At 35.7% G+C, this 16,429-nt stretch overlaps 1 protein-coding gene across 1 annotated transcript in view; it reads right to left on the bottom strand.

The window, feature by feature from the left end:
* Positions 1-15,771, bottom strand: part of LOC107667490 (uncharacterized) — a 54,812-nt gene extending 39,041 nt beyond the window's left edge. The window contains exons 1-15 of the mRNA XM_016459163.1: positions 15,385-15,771; positions 9,875-10,192; positions 8,932-9,273; positions 8,584-8,700; positions 8,170-8,199; positions 6,943-6,972; positions 5,833-5,862; positions 5,523-5,546; positions 4,481-4,507; positions 3,917-3,946; positions 3,668-3,697; positions 1,728-1,751; positions 1,506-1,535; positions 1,197-1,235; positions 494-532 (exon numbers count right to left, since the gene is read on the bottom strand). Of these exons, the coding sequence (XP_016314649.1) occupies positions 494-532; positions 1,197-1,235; positions 1,506-1,535; positions 1,728-1,751; positions 3,668-3,697; positions 3,917-3,946; positions 4,481-4,507; positions 5,523-5,546; positions 5,833-5,862; positions 6,943-6,972; positions 8,170-8,199; positions 8,584-8,700; positions 8,932-9,273; positions 9,875-10,192; positions 15,385-15,634 (1,360 nt within the window). The 5' untranslated portion in view covers positions 15,635-15,771. The remainder of the gene's footprint in view (positions 1-493; positions 533-1,196; positions 1,236-1,505; positions 1,536-1,727; positions 1,752-3,667; positions 3,698-3,916; positions 3,947-4,480; positions 4,508-5,522; positions 5,547-5,832; positions 5,863-6,942; positions 6,973-8,169; positions 8,200-8,583; positions 8,701-8,931; positions 9,274-9,874; positions 10,193-15,384) is intronic.
* Between the last annotated feature and the right edge of the window lie 658 nt (positions 15,772-16,429).

Below are 16,429 nucleotides of genomic sequence, written 5' to 3'. Positions count from 1 at the left end.
CCTAACGCAGTACACGTAGCAAGGTGTATATATATATATATATATATATTATACACACACATATACACACACATACACACACATATACACACATATACACACACACAAAGACAAACAAGTAGATAGAATAGAAAAAATAGAAAGCGAGTGTTTTTTTGTTTTGTTTTGTTTTTTTTTTATAAAAAAAAAAGAAGATAAATAGATAAAGTACAATTAAAAGAATAGAGAGTGCTAGAGTTAGAGGGTCAAATAAAGATGGAACAGGTGTGTTTTTAGCCGATTCTTGAAGATGGTTAAGGACTCAGCTGCTCGGATTGAGTTGGGCAGGTCATTCCACCAGGAGGTAACAGTTAATGTAAAAGTCAGTGAAAGTGATTCTGTGCCTCTTTGGGATGGCACAATAATGCGTCGTTCACTTGCAGAATGCAAGCTTCTAGAGGGCACACAAGTCTGAAGTAATGAATTTAGGTTAAATAGAATTTAATTTACTTACCTATTTCTTGTTCAAAGATCTCCACTTCATCTATTAAAGCTGCACACGGAATTACATTATATTAGTTAAATTCATCATTTATTTGTTAAAGTTAATAGATATTAGCATTAAGATGGTTCAGGAGGCTGAGAGTGTCCTTAAATACAAATAAAGAGACCTGTATGAAAAGTGACTCAAGTCAAATTTTAAGTAAGTCATTAAGAACAATGCTGATGTAAAAGCAGGGGACGGTGATTTATAAAAATTTATTTATCTGTAAAAATGTATATCCCAATATGCTTCCCTAAGCCTGCCTAAATCGGTTCATCTTTTGTTGTTTTATTGACAGTGATACAGACAGCAGCAGGTTTATTAGACTGCTGTCCCTTTAAGATAGTAATGCCTAGTCCGATTCATTTCCGTGAACCGGCTCTTTCGGACAGTTTGATTCAATGAACTGGTTCAAATAACATTTAATCGGTTCCTTATGTTACATACGACTAAAACTGTATCAATGAAACATTAAAGTTATTTGTGTGAATGCATATTGCTGATTACTGCCTTTCATTCACTTAAGTTAATGATATATGTGGTCACAGTTTCATTTGCTGATCCTTTATTGATGGATACGACTGAGTTTTTTGACAATTACTAACCATTGGCAAATAACTTTTAAGTATAGTACTTAAAACACATGTCTTCCTGTATCAGTTGCAATACTTACGTGTTTCTTGTTCGGAGATCTCCCCTTTCTTTGTCAAAGCTGCACACAGAAACACAGAATTAGTGAGTGATCAGATGAACATGTCAAAAACACTAAGACGCTGTATGATTCTTAATGTGCTTCTAATAATCACTTCATCATCTGCATGACTTAACAACAGACATCCACAGCACTTATTGGTTAATGTTAATTTATATACATTTTAACATCAGTTAAGTGATGTGTCACATCCAAGACATTTTTATATCAGGGCTACATTAACTCTATACTGTAGCATTTTTCTCTGATTGTATCAGCTGTAATACTTACACATTTGCTTTAATCGTTCAGAGATCTTGCCTTCATGTCACAGCAGCACATAGAAACAGAAACGAGGAGATTATGAGTGAATGAACAGATGAAGTTCTCTGACCTCATTTTTTTACAGAAACACTAAATGACTAAGCATTGTCATATATACATGGACAACTATATTGTACATTGTAGCACAATAAAGCTAATTTTTCTCTGTATATCAGTTTTAATACTTACACAATTCTTGTTCACAGTACTTCGCTTCGTCACAGCAGCACATAGAAACAGAGAAATGAGGAGATTTGAAGTGAATGAACAGATGAACATGACAGAAACACTGAGAAGATACTGTGTGATTCTTCATGTCCTTCTAAAAATCACTTTGTTATGTTAATGACTTTATATGAATTATCAGTAACAATTACTGTAATGTTTTGTGTGAACATTAGTTTAGGCATCATTAATGCGATTTAAAGGGGTCATGACATGAGTAATACAATTATCCTTGATCTTTTGACATAATACTGGTCTGTGTAGCGTTAAAAGAATAGTTCACCCAAAAAAATGAAATTAAAATTATATTGCTTTACACATGCTTATAGATCATTAAATCCAATTATTTTAGATCATTAAAAGTTGTATATATCCCTCCCTTTCTGTCAGTGTATCTGTTTCACACTCTTGCCATTCTAGAGTAACTCCTTCATTGCATAAACACTAAAAACATGTGTAATTAATATACCATATAAATACAGTATATAAATGATCTAATGGATGTATAATGCAAGACTAGGCAAGGAAATATTGTTGGATGAGGCTTCCCAAGATATGAAAGAGAACATAGAAAGCAGCTGTTCTGAGGTAAAGGCCATTTATGAAGAGCTTTTATTGATCAAAATATAAATTAATCAAATATAATCAACGTGAATATAGCCATTTATGTATCAAGTTAGTCTACTATTATAAGCATGTATCTGCCTGTGTGTGTAGAGGCCTGCATGAATGGAATGTGCAGACATTCGGTTTATCGCAAAGCTGCACATCCTGTTTTGACCAAAAATATAATGGGCCTCTTCCTTTAACGTAACATCAATTGTGGCCTCCAGTCTGCTTGCAGGAAGCAGACTGGAGGCGTAGCCAAGAAAAGGTAAACAATGACATGATGTAGGAAATGTATGGAACACGCCTTGAAGGAAATCCTCTATAAAAGATTGTGCAGACACAGACTCAGGAGATTCTCTGCAGAGCCTCTCAACTGCACTATCTCTGATAATAAAGTCTATTTTTCTGGCATCCAAACCCCAAGACTTCAAGAGTGATTCTTTATAGAAACTGCAGGAGCCACAACTCCTGAACTAAACTTGTGACGCAGGATTGATGCATGCGTATCGCTTTTGGGATTCATTTTTATAAGAGCACAAAGGCAACATGAAGGGCTAGCAGCAGATGAAGAGAGGAAGAACCTTGGCCTGATGTTGGATTGAACATGGACTCAACAGGTTCCTTATGAAGACCACGGTCTCATCAATCAAAATACAGTTAAACCCATTCTAGCATCTACTCAGTCAAAAGAAACAAAGCTGTGGCTGAAGCAGTTGCATTTTGGAAAGTTTTAGCAGTGCTGGAAAAACAATAAAGGGAAGCAGCAGTGGCAAAAAGGAAATGGAACTAATTATAATCACTGGCAAGTCAACACTGAGCGTTCACTTTGACGCACGCATCCAGTTTAAACAGCTTGTTCGTGTCTCTGTAGATTTCAAAAAAGATGCCAACGTCAGGAACAAGTGGATGGTTTATTTTTAATGACATCCCGGATCACATCGAAGGATTATGCTTGTTCTGAACATTTCGATTTGTAAACGAGGCAGTGTTATGGAGAGCTTGCAAGAAACTCTGTTGAAAGATGAAGCAGCAGCTGCATCACAAACCGTGAGTTAACACTTTCATAAATTTTGTAAGTGATGGTTTTGTAACACTTATGCAATAGTGAGGGACACGTTTTCCTATGCAATGACATTAACCAATCATAACAGTGACCAGTATATTAATGTCACGCAGCTCAATCCTCAATACCACATTAAATCAAACAAAAGTTTGAAAAACTATATTGTATATTTATACTCTATTGTAGCACAATAAAGCTAATTTTCTCCTGTTGCTTCAGCTGTAATACTTACACATTTGCTTTAGTTGTTCAGAGATATCCGCTTCATGTCACAGCAGCACAACCAAAGAGAAATGAGGAGATAAGTGGGGTTATCAGATGAACATGACAGAAACTACTGGACAATCAAACATTTCATTAATGATTGCACTAAATCAAACACAAGCAGAAATAATGGTAAAAAAAACAATAAAATATTATACATTTAAACTGTAGCACAATAAAGCTTTTTTTTTCTGTCTGTATGAGCTATAAAACTTACAAATTTCCTTTAGTTTTTCAGAGATCTTCACTTCATGTCACAGCAGCACATAGAAACAGAGAAATTAGGAAATTCTAAGTGAATGAACAGATGAACATGACAGAAACACTGAGATGTGCTTCTAATAATCACTTCCGTCATCTGTACGACTTTATATTTATGATCAGTAACAATTACAGCATGGTTTCTCATCTCTGGTCCTCGATATCCACTCTCCTGCTCCAACCCTGATCAAACTTACATGCCTGTAGCTTTCTAGTAATCCTGAAGACCTTGATTAGCTTATTCAGGTGTGTTTGATTAGATTAGATCAATACTTGAAGGACAGAGTTCAGAACCCCTGAATTACAGTAATGGTGTATGTGTGAACATAAGTAAAAGCCATCATTAATGTAAATTAATGTGAAAAGTACTTCCACAGCATTTACCGTGTCATGTAAATTTATATAGAACATTTATAATATACTGTATAATTACTGATGATGAAAAATCAGATTATACATTTAGCCTACTGTAGCACAATAAAGCTTATTTTTCTCTGGCTGTATCAGCTGTAATACTTACATGTTTGATGGTGTTCAGATATCTCAGCTTCATGTGTCACAGCAGCACATAGAAACAGATGAACATGAAGATACTATGATTCTTTAGTGCTTCAATAATCACTTAATCATGTAAATAACTTTGTATTAACAATACGGTATGTTACATCTTGACTTATAGTAAAGCTGTATGTTAACTGGCTAGTTTTTTATTGAACTATGACTGAAATAATTAAATAACAATAACAATATTAATAATAAAGTGCACTTTAAATACCCAGATGATGCACTTAATTAACCAAAAAAAGAAAAGAAAAAAGAAATGTGGAATGTTGGACACAGTGTTGGGGGCATCGCATTACAGTAACACGAGTTGCATAATCAGATTACTTTTTTACGTAACTAGTGAACTAATGCATTCTGAGTTACTTTTCCAAAAAAGTAACATCAGTTTTTTTGTTTTCTACAGTGGCCGAGAGAACTCAATGCACTGCAAATGAAAAAACACATGCAAATAGAAAGGGCTTTTACATTTGCCAAAATAAAACTTTGTATATTAAAAAAAAAAAACACATACAAGGAAGCCCAGCCCAGATTAGAAAAGTAATGCAAAAGTAATGCAACACATTCATTTCCATAAAAAGTAACTAAGTAACGTAATTTTAGGGAGTTACGCAATATAATACATTACGTTTAAAAGTAATTTTCACTGGACACTTCATACACTCATTCACAGCTTTAATTACATAGCAGATGGGGAGCGCTACCCAGATTATGAAAGCAGTTGAGGACCCACAATACACAGTTGAGGATAGTGCATAGTACATAGTGTATATTGCCTCATATGGCACTCCAGTCTGTTACTGTAGCAACATTTACCCACCCTAAACATGACATTGAACAAAGTTACATGTGAATGGTCAGAGTAAAAATATAAATTTTCTCTTTAAAATGTAGTGAAGTTAAAGTAAACACAATATATTGTTATCAACTTTGTTGTCATAATACATGTATGAACTATTGTTGCACAATATTACTCTTGCTGTATCAGTTTTAATACTTACGCAATACTTTTTCACAATCCTCGGCTTCATGTCACAGCAGCATATAGTAACAGAGTATTAAAACAGTATTAACCAACTAAAACAAACAGTATTTACCAAATAAAACATATGTCTTGCTCATTGTTAGATAATGTTAGTAAATGCATTACCTAACATACAAATGCATTACCTAACATTAACTAAGAGGTCTTTATTGTTACGTGTCACTTATAATACTTATCACATAATTAACTAGTAAATATTCATTTATATATTTTATACATCAGTTAAGTGTCACACCCATTATGTTTTTATATTTAATTCAACTTACTCATTTGCTTTAGTTGTGTAGAGATCTCGGCTTCATGTCACAGCAGCACATAGAAACAGAAATGTGGAGATCATAAGTGACTGAACAGATGAACGTCAGAAACACTGAGAAGATAATACGTGATTCTTCATGTGCTTCTAATAATCATTTCATCATCTGCATGACTTTTTATTAACAATCAGTAATTCCGCCTCTGAGCTACAATAATAGGTCTGTAAAAATATCTAAATACCAATTCAAATGCAGGTTTTGAAAATAAATAAATTGCCTAAAAGTTTGAATCAAATAACGCTGCCTGAATAAAATTAAACCATAACAAGTCTCCTGTCCGGTCCAATTCTTTCCAATTTTGTCAATTTTATCACAAAATTCAAACTATAAATGTAATTCTGATGTTCTTTAATGTGGCATGACAGACCGCAGTGAGGAGCACAAGTGAACCGATCATCTCTTCCTCTTTACTACTAGTTATAGCACAAAATAAACATGCATGAACATCAGAAAGTATGTTAAAAGAAACAAAAGAACTTACTGAAATCACTTATTGTATTATGTCTCAGTGTTTCAACCAAGGAAATAAGTCAATAAAACAGGTTGTACATGTACAACCAATGTCACATGTAGTTTTCTAATTTTTTTATTCAGTGGTGGAGACAGGCTTCTATATGTAACACTGTTTCTACCTCCGATATGCGAAAATGAAAATTGAAATAAAATATGTATTTATTGTTCTGTGGAGAGCCAACCCTTCTCCATTCTGTTGATTGTTGCTTCTGGTTTGTGCACTGTAATTCACAGAAAGTCTACAAAATATGTTGTCACCCAAAAATGTCACGTATTTGCCTCATCTAAAATATACAACACATTTATAGACTGATATTTTTCTGATGTCTGGACTCGAGGGCTTTAGAAAAATATAAACAAGACGGTTCAATATATTGGTAATGAATACATTCTATGAGAAAGTATATTTATAATTTTGATTCAAAATGTCACACCCATAACACTGGAATTGCTCAAATATTGATGATGAAATATCATTACACATTTAAATTCTACTGTAGCGCAATAACGCTAATTTTCTCCTGTTGTTTTAGCTGTAATACTTACACATTTGCTTTAGTTTTTCAGAGATCCCCGCTTCATGTCACAGCAGCACAAAGAAATAGAAAAACTAGGAGATTAGGAGATTACACATAAAATGTATTTGTAAGTCACACACACCAGATAAAACTCAAGATAACCGAGCAAAGGACTATGATTTTATGCCAACTGCTGCTGAAATTATATATTTCTGTGAGCTTCAATAGTAGAACAACACCACAACAAACACTGAAAATGATTGATGCTCAACCCCTAATAACACAAAAAGACAATCAAACACGGATCTAAATGTAGTTGTTGTAAATTCAGCAGTTTAAACAAAGATTCAGATTTTAATTCAAAGGTATCAATGTCATACAGCTCAATACTGGACAATCACACAATTCATTAAAGGCACAATATGTCATTTTTGCCGCTAGAGGGCGCGTATTCAAAATAAACAAAGAGGCAAAGGCGTAGTTTGATGACGCCGAGCGTGGAATCATGGGAGTTGTGGTCTTCATCCCCACAGCCGATGCAATCCGACGGGACTCGGGCAGAAATCATGTTAATGGATGAGCTAATGATTTATTAACGTAGTAGAGTGAAGCAGGGTGAGGCTGAAAGCCGTCGAAGCGAAACGAGGCCGCTGAACGAGTGCGACACATGGCTCGAAAGCAGCGGAGCTTTTATTATGCCACAGTTGACCGCTTCCGCTCCTTCCGGTCGTGCGTATGTGGGGAAAAAAAAAAGCAGCGCTGTTTTATCATACTAGATACATTTGAAAGATCTGTTATAATGCTACTCTGTGCGGTCATCACCGGTCTATTAAAACGCACAACATATTAAAATGTCTTTGGTGTTTCCATGTTTTCTACAAAACAAAACCGGAAATCGAGGGGTAATGAAGTCATTGGCAGGCGACACAATGACACTATGGACACGGTCCGTGTCACTAGTTAAAATTGCTTATTTCTCTGGATTTAAACATTCTTCGAAACATGTGGGATAATGTAAGTACACAAGTCAGCAAAATATATAACACTGTTCTAGTGGTTTTTGGATATTTTAATAAAAAAATCTTACATATTGTGCCTTTAACTACTACACTAAATCAAATAAAAGCGGAACATTTATAATATATAATTACTGACAATGAAAAAGCATATTTTACATTTAGACAACTGTAGCACAATAAAGTTCACTTTCAAAGTACAAGTTCACTTTTCTGTCTCTATCAGCTGTAATACTTGCATGTTTCATTTTGTCGTTCAGAGATTTTCGCTTCATGTCACAGCAGCACATAGAAAGAAAATTAGGAGATTATATGTGAATGAACAGATGAACATGACAGAAACACTGAGACATAACACATCAAATTACTAAACAAATCTGTCATTATTTACTCGCCATCTTCTTCCAAACTTGTATGGCTTGATATTAAAGAGTCTTTATGCAGCTCTTTTCCATGCAATGAGTTTATGACCATCAGAAAGATCAAAAATAATATTTGAAACACCAGAAATGTACAATAAATCTCCATATGACTTGTGAACTAGGCAAGTCTTGCTATTATGAAAGCTTCATGTGCAGTTTAAGCAGTTTAATCTACTGTCATGCAACAAAGTTCATTTTTCTCTTTCTTGCTGCATCATCTGTAATACTTACACTTTTGATTATTTAGTTCAGAGTTCTTGCGACGATAAAATAAAACGCCAGCAGCTGCAGTCATTAGCAGTGGAAGAACAACAATCACTGCTACAACACCTGGAGACAGACCTGGTTCTGTAATGATAAAAGAGAGACAGTCATTAGTGTGAATGTGTGTCTGATCTATAACACTAGTATATGTTTTGAGTTCTGAAAGTTACTGTATAACAGTTTTGTACACTGAAGCTTTTCTATTTTAAAGGAAGGTTTGATTTCTCATGATCCGAGCCCTTTAAAGTCACATCATCTGAATTAATCTCAGACAGGTGTTAAACAACCATTACTTCAAAACACTTGAATGCTCACCACTGACAGTTACAGTGAATCTATTGTATGAAGTCTGTTTGTTGCTGCTGATCTTCGCTTTATAAAGTCCAGAGTCTGTGGTTCTGGTTTTTGTGATGATCAGAGATCCAGTCTGATGGTCCAGTTTCAATCCGTCTCTGAATCTCTCATCATAATATAATGGTGAGCTCTTGGCCTCTATATCATGTTTAGCTATGAGTTTTTCTTCATCTCCAAACCGCCACACTATCAGCTCATCTCCTTGTAGTTGAGGAACATCAGTCTGAAGAATGACAGGATCTCCCTCCTTCACTGACACGCTCTTCATTTCAGCTTCAGCCCCAGCAATAACAGATGGAGACTCTACAAGAATCAGATTCACAGACAGAAAATAAATATACTGAACACTGTTACTGGCACTAGAATATGAAGCTTTACAGTTGATTAGTTCATCTTATGGTTACTAAATAAGGCATATGCAGATTAATAAAAGTCATAATAAAATAAAAAGTAATAATAGGGTCAGTTTGACATGTAGAACAGTTACAGCTGGCTTACTAATTTGATTGGACATGAGGCATCTTATTTCATGTCACAACAGAGGAACTTTTTTTTGTTTGTATCACTGCACTTGTCTGTGTTCAAAACATAGAATTACAATTATTTTCTCTATACAACAAGCAATCTCGCTTTGAATGGTTTCAATAATGTTGCTGAAGGGCTGAAACTAAAAATATGTCTATGTACTGTATCAAATGTAAGCCACTCTGTATGAACTTCTTTCTAGCACTTTTCATTGTGCTGTTGTACTGAATATCAGTCACATGATCACCTGCAGCTCAATCGCAGCTGTGATGATATTCAGAACAACAGCACTTTGAATCTGTTTAATTAAGAATAACGCATAAAAAGAAACTTGAAAACATCTAATTATTCAGAAATAAAAATAAATAAATATCCTCACCATAGACAGTAACGCTAAACTTAATATATGAGGTTCCAGTGTTGTGGCTGATTTCTGCTTTATAAAGTCCAGAGTGATTGGTTCTGACATTTGTGATGGTGAGGGATCCAGTCTGATCCAGCTGCAGTCTGCCTCTAAATGCCTCATAATCTTCATATAAGATATCATTTCCATCAATTTGAGCAATGGTGGAACCTTTATCTCCAAACCTCCACAGTAGCAGGACAATTCCCTGTATTTGAGTAAGATCAGGGTTTAGAGTGACAGAATCTCCCTCCATCACTGTCTTCACTTCATCTGTTTCAGCATAAAACACTCCTGCAGAACAAACAGAAACAGTTTCTCAAAGATTAAACTCATACAAAGCTGGTGGTAATGATGTTGAAGATTTATTCATGACCAAGTCTTGTCTCATTAACACTGTTGGTCTTGGTTCATCTTCCATTCTGCCTGAGACACCAAAAGCAACATGGGTCGAGTTAATTTATTCATAACCTACACAACATTGTGGCAGTCGCCATACCCTGTTGTTCCCTTACGAAAATTAACCATGGTTTTATTATACTACAAGTGTTTTTTTTATTAATTACAATTTGTAAAATCAGTTTAACTATCAATTCCATGGTTAAACAGGTTAGTGTAACAAAACCATGGTTAATTTGTGGTTACCATATTTTAACTATAGTAATCATTTTTCTTTTTTTGGTTCTATTTGTAGTAAAAGTCATGGTTAATTTAAGGCAGGGGTCACCAAACTTGATCCTCATTGTTAATTTAAGGCAGGGGTCACCAAACTTGATCCTGGAGGGCCAGAGTCCAGCAGAGTTTAGCTCCAACTTACCTCAACACACCTGCCTGTATACCTAGTAAGAGCTTGATTAGCTGGTTCAGGTGTGTTTAATTAGGGTTGGAGCTAAACTCTGCAGGACACCGGCCCTCCAGCACCGAGTCTGGTGACCGCTGATGTAAGGTTTCATTGCCCCAAATGCGGTTTCCGGAATGAAACCGAAAGTGTAAAAGAATAAAAAAATCGCGAACTTACCACACATTATTAGCAAAATCAGAACGATTTTGTAAGTGCTCTTCATAATGTTTAAGATTCCAGCAAAATCTGATTTCGATTGATGTTATTAATATTATTAATACTCGTTGTTTCAACCACAGTACGCGACAGCGCGAATTAGACCAACACTAGCCCAATCGCGTTTCGACGGGGGTTCCCCGGTAAGAATCACATTCCGGTGCCTAAATATCACGTTATTTTGGCCGCTTCAAGCCGCGGAAACAGTGAAGCCCAATTCCGCGTAGCCCAATGGTCGTCTTCTTCTTCTTAAGCGTTTTTGGCGGTTGACAAATCAGCTAATAGGTGCTTTACCGCCACCTGCTGGACTGGAGTGTGGAACAAACTGGAGGGGGGGGGCATTACAAACTTCCAAGGGGGAACGTCAGAGTATGGAACTGTTGGACAGTATTGTATAGTATGTAAACATGCCTTCCTTGCTTTTGCACTTCCTATCCATCCAAAACTCCTAAAATTTGATTTATTATGTTCCCAACACTCTTGTACTATTGCCTTTGTAGGGTGTAACTCACTATGCCCTTGTATGTTAACCCAATATGCAAGCATAAGTTTAAGTCTTCTAATGCTTAGAGGCATCTCCCCAATTTCTACCTGTAAAGCCGCTACTGGAGATGATTTAAATGCCCCACTACATATTCTTAGCGCTTGCGCTTGCTCTATGTCTAATTTCTTTAAGTTTGTTTCTGATGCTGACATATAAGCTATACACCCATAGTCAAATGTTGACCTCATAAGAGCCCAGTATATATTTCTCAATGAAGACCTAGTCGCTCCCCAATCTAGTCCAGACAAACAACGCAAGACATTATTTATTTTCTTACATTTTGATTTAATTTTATCGATTTGCTCTTTCCATGTCAGCTTTTCGTCTAAAAGAACTCCAAGAAATCTAATTACCCTAGCTTGTTCAAGTTCTTGGTCATTTAACTTTAATGTCTTTGATATGGTGAAAGCAGGTTTTCCTTTTCTAACATGAATGTTAGTCGATCTGTTACCATCCTTTCCATTGTTTTCCCTAACTGAGAGGTTAATGCTATTGGTCTATAGCTTGAGGGACTAGACGAATCTTTTCCAGGTTTTAATACTGGTACTATAACAGACTGCTTCCATACTGTAGGGATTTTTCTTGTTTCCCGTATTGTATTAAAAAGTTTTAAAATTATATCAAGCCTGTTAGTGATTCTTGCTCGCTCCCAATATTAATTACATTATATTTAATTCCATTTTGCAAAAAAATAGCTACACCACCACCACTTCTGTCTTTCCTATCATTTCTTTATATCCATATAATACAAAGTCCCATTCTGGTTTCAACCATGTTTCTCGAATACATATGACATGAGGTTTATTTTGTAAAGTTGATACATATTGTTTGAACTCCTGACCATTGGCAATTAAACTTCTTGCATTCCACTGCAGTATATTTAATGTACTGCAGTATCTCCATCCCATATTTGAGAACTAGTAGTTACTCCTCCCAACATACTCTCTACTGTTTCCCTTCCCAGACCTTTAATTCCAAGATATTTCTCTGCTGATCTCACTATTATCTTGATTTTCTCAGTTTTCTTATCAGTTTGTGCTGTACAGTTGATCACATCTACAATAAATAGGATAAAATCTTTTTTGCCTCCTATCAACGTATCTTCCTTTATCTTGGCACAACCATCACATGCACTCTTTGTGATACCTTCTGTTTCCTTCTCTTTTGGTCTTTCTGACTGAACCAGTTCTCTTTTCACTGCTTCCGCATATGAGATCCCTTGAGATTTTCTCACTCTCTGAACTTCTGCTGCTTTCTTACTGATTTCACATCCTCGGTATGCTGAACTATGTTCACCTCCGCAATTACAGCATTTCAGATTTGCTCCTGCTTCACATTTCCCATACTCATGTTCTCCTGCACACCTTCCACATTTTTGCTTGCCTCTACACACGGCTGCAACATGTCCATACTTTTGGCATTTGAAACATCTTAGTGGTGGAGGAACGTATGGCCTGACTTCATAACTCATATATCCAATGTATACTCTAGACTGTAACTTTTCACTGTCTATTTTAAGCATCACTGCTAAGCTATCACATTTCTCCCCATTTCTTGTTGTTTTCAGACGTTTTACTTCAACCACTTTGGCTCCAGTTACATTGTCTTTAATTTGTTCAGTTGTTACGGCTGTAGGAACCCCAGAGATAACTCTGACAAATTTCTTATTCTCTACCCTTGTAATGACCACTCTTTGTCCCTCGATTTTATTTAGTTTGGCGGCCTTATTTTGTTGGGTATTGTCTTTACATTCCATTAGTAATGCTCCATTTCGCATAATTCTTGCACTTTTAATTTCTCCTATTAGTTTATTTAGTGATACTGTAAGTTGAATTGGGTTCCACTTACCAAATGATGATCCTTCCTGCACTAGCTTCATTATTACTTTGTATTCTCCGTACTGCTTATCGATTTCCACTGTAGTTTCTCCAATTCCTTGATCACTGTCCGTACCCTCACCATTTGAGATGACATCTCTGCTTTTTCCATATCACTAATTGCCATTTTCCCATTTTGATTTAATACTGGTATTTCATATTTCCTTTTTATGCCAGTCATTCTTTTAATCATTCCCCAAATATCTGATAATTGTGTCTCTCTTCCTATTGCATTGCAAAAAATTTTCCAATACACACGCTTCGCTGTTCTTATATTTTTCCGAACTACTGTTTGTGCTCTTTTGTATTGTATTAGTGTCCCCAGCGAATGATGTTTTTTCAGTTGTCTAAATACTTTATTTCTATTTTTAATCGCTTTCTTACAATTTTCATTCCACCAGGGAACACTTTTTCTCCTCATTCCCTCTGTACTTGTTGGGATTGCTTCCTCTGCTGACTGTATAATTATTGTAACCAGATGTTCATTGAATTCATCCACCTCAGCTATGTGCCTTTTAAAAAGTTCTTCATATTTAATTTTATTAATTATTTGAAATATATCCCAATCTGCTTTATTAAAATTCCATTTCGCTATTTTCCTTGATTCATCTTGATTTACCTCTATTCCAACTATAATCATTATGGGGTAATGATCACTACCAATTAATGTTTTATTTAAAACATCCCATTTTGTGGTACCCGCAATCTCCCTAGTTGTTAAGGTCAGGTCTATTACACTTTCCTTGTTTTGATAACTGTTATATCTAGTTCCTCTTCCATCATTTATACACACTAGTTTTTTCTCGTCAATAAACTCTTCTATACTTATGCCATTTGGATCTGTATAACTACTACCCCACAGTGTACTATGTGCATTAAAATCCCCACACCAAACTATTTTACCCTTTATTTGTCCTCCAATAGTATTCAGTTTATCATAAACAAGCCTTTCACATGGATTATAAAAGTTAATAATTGTGATATCTTCTTGCCCTACCCAGATCTTTACTGTTAGTGATTCTTGCTCGCTCCCAATATTAATTACATTATATTTAATTCCATTTTGCAAAAAAATAGCTACACCACCACCACTTCTGTCTTTCCTATCATTTCTTTATATCCATATAATACAAAGTCCCATTCTGGTTTCAACCATGTTTCTTGAATACATATGACATGCGGTTTATTTTGTAAAGTTGATACATATTGTTTGAACTCCTGACCATTAGCAATTAAACTTCTTGCATTCCACTGCAGTATATTTAATGTACTGCAGTATCTCCATCCCATATTTGAGAACTAGTAGTTACTCCTCCAACATACTCTCTACTGTTTCCCTTCCCAGACCTTTAATTCCAAGATATTTCTCTGCTGATCTCACTATTATCTTGATTTTCTCAGTTTTCTTATCAGTTTGTGCTGTACAGTTGATCACATCTACAATAAATAGGATAAAATCTTTTTTGCCTCCTATCAACGTATCTTCCTTTATCTTGGCACAACCATCACATGCACTCTTTGTGATACCTTCTGTTTCCTTCTCTTTTGGTCTTTCTGACTGAACCAGTTCTCTTTTCACTGCTTCCGCATATGAGATCCCTTGAGATTTTCTCACTCTCTGAACTTCTGCTGCTTTCTTACTGATTTCACATCCTCGGTATGCTGAACTATGTTCACCTCCGCAATTACAGCATTTCAGATTTGCTCCTGCTTCACATTTCCCATACTCATGTTCTCCTGCACACCTTCCACATTTTTGCTTGCCTCTACACACGGCTGCAACATGTCCATACTTTTGGCACTTGAAACATCTTAGTGTTGGAGGAACGTATGGCCTGACTTCATAACTCATATATCCAATGTATACTCTAGACGGTAACTTTTCACTGTTGTTGGGTATTGTCATTACATTCCATTAGTAATGCTCCATTTCGCATAATTCTTGCACTTTTAATTTCTCCTATTAGTTTATTTAGTGATACTGTAAGTTGAATTGGGTTCCACTTACCAAATGATGATCCTTCCTGCACTAGCTTCATTATTACTTTGTATTCTCCGTACTGCTTATCGATTTCCACTGTAGTTTCTCCAATTCCTTGATCACTGTCCGTACCCTCACCATTTGAGATGTTTTTTTGTTTATGCCGTCTACGCTTTCGATTAGTTTTAATGTCTACCGAATTCCAGTCTTTAAATTTCCCGCTACCTACTTCCATTCTTCCTGTTTCGCTATCAAATCCGTCACTTCCTTCTGCCATCTCCTGTCCATTCACAGTCCAGTTGTTGCCAACCGTCCCCAGTATTACTAATCGAGCCAGGCTGTTTACTTTTGTCCAGCAAATGCAGATCAGCTTGTTGTCACCGCCCAATGGTCTTCTTCTTCTTCTTCTTCTTCTTCTTCTTCTTCTTCTTCTTACGGCCTGTACTAGAGGACAGTCCAGGTGCTGCTGACGAGAGTTCGGTTTACCTGCGCTCACGAGCTTCTTCTTCTTCTTCTTCTTCTTTTGTGTTTAATGGCGGTTGGCAAACCAGCTTAAGGTGCATTTCCGCCCACCTACTGGGATGGAGTGTGAGGCCTCGATGAACTAATATATTATATACTACTTAAAAAAAAAAAAATAAATAAATAAATTCTTCTAATCAAATCTGTATCTCTCAGATATTTTAGAAGAAAATCATAAACCCTTAGATGTTTCTGTGCATTCTGAAATATATTCATAACTGAAATGTCATTGATTTCCATATCTCTTAGTTTTTCAACAAGTTGCTTTCTTTGTCTATTATATGCCTCACAATGTAAAAGCACATGTTCAACTGTTTCTGTTATTCCACAGTAACTGCAGCTATCTGACGCACTTTGTCCTATTATATGCAATGAATAATTAAGGTTAGAGTGTCCTATACGGATCCTGGTTATAACAGTATCTTCTCTTCTGTTTCCATATACCTTTCTTTCAATCCCCACTTTCTGTTGAATACTAAATAAGTGTCTCCCTTTTGACTCTTTATTCCATACGTCTTGCCACATACTTCCAACTGCTGTTTTAATAATA

This window comes from Sinocyclocheilus anshuiensis, unplaced genomic scaffold, assembly GCF_001515605.1.
Source record: "Sinocyclocheilus anshuiensis isolate Anshui unplaced genomic scaffold, SAMN03320099.WGS_v1.1 scaffold1779, whole genome shotgun sequence".
NCBI classification, from domain to species: domain Eukaryota; kingdom Metazoa; phylum Chordata; class Actinopteri; order Cypriniformes; family Cyprinidae; genus Sinocyclocheilus; species Sinocyclocheilus anshuiensis.
Note: the sequence above shows the minus strand (reverse complement) of the source record. Positions and strands in the feature narration are given on the sequence as shown.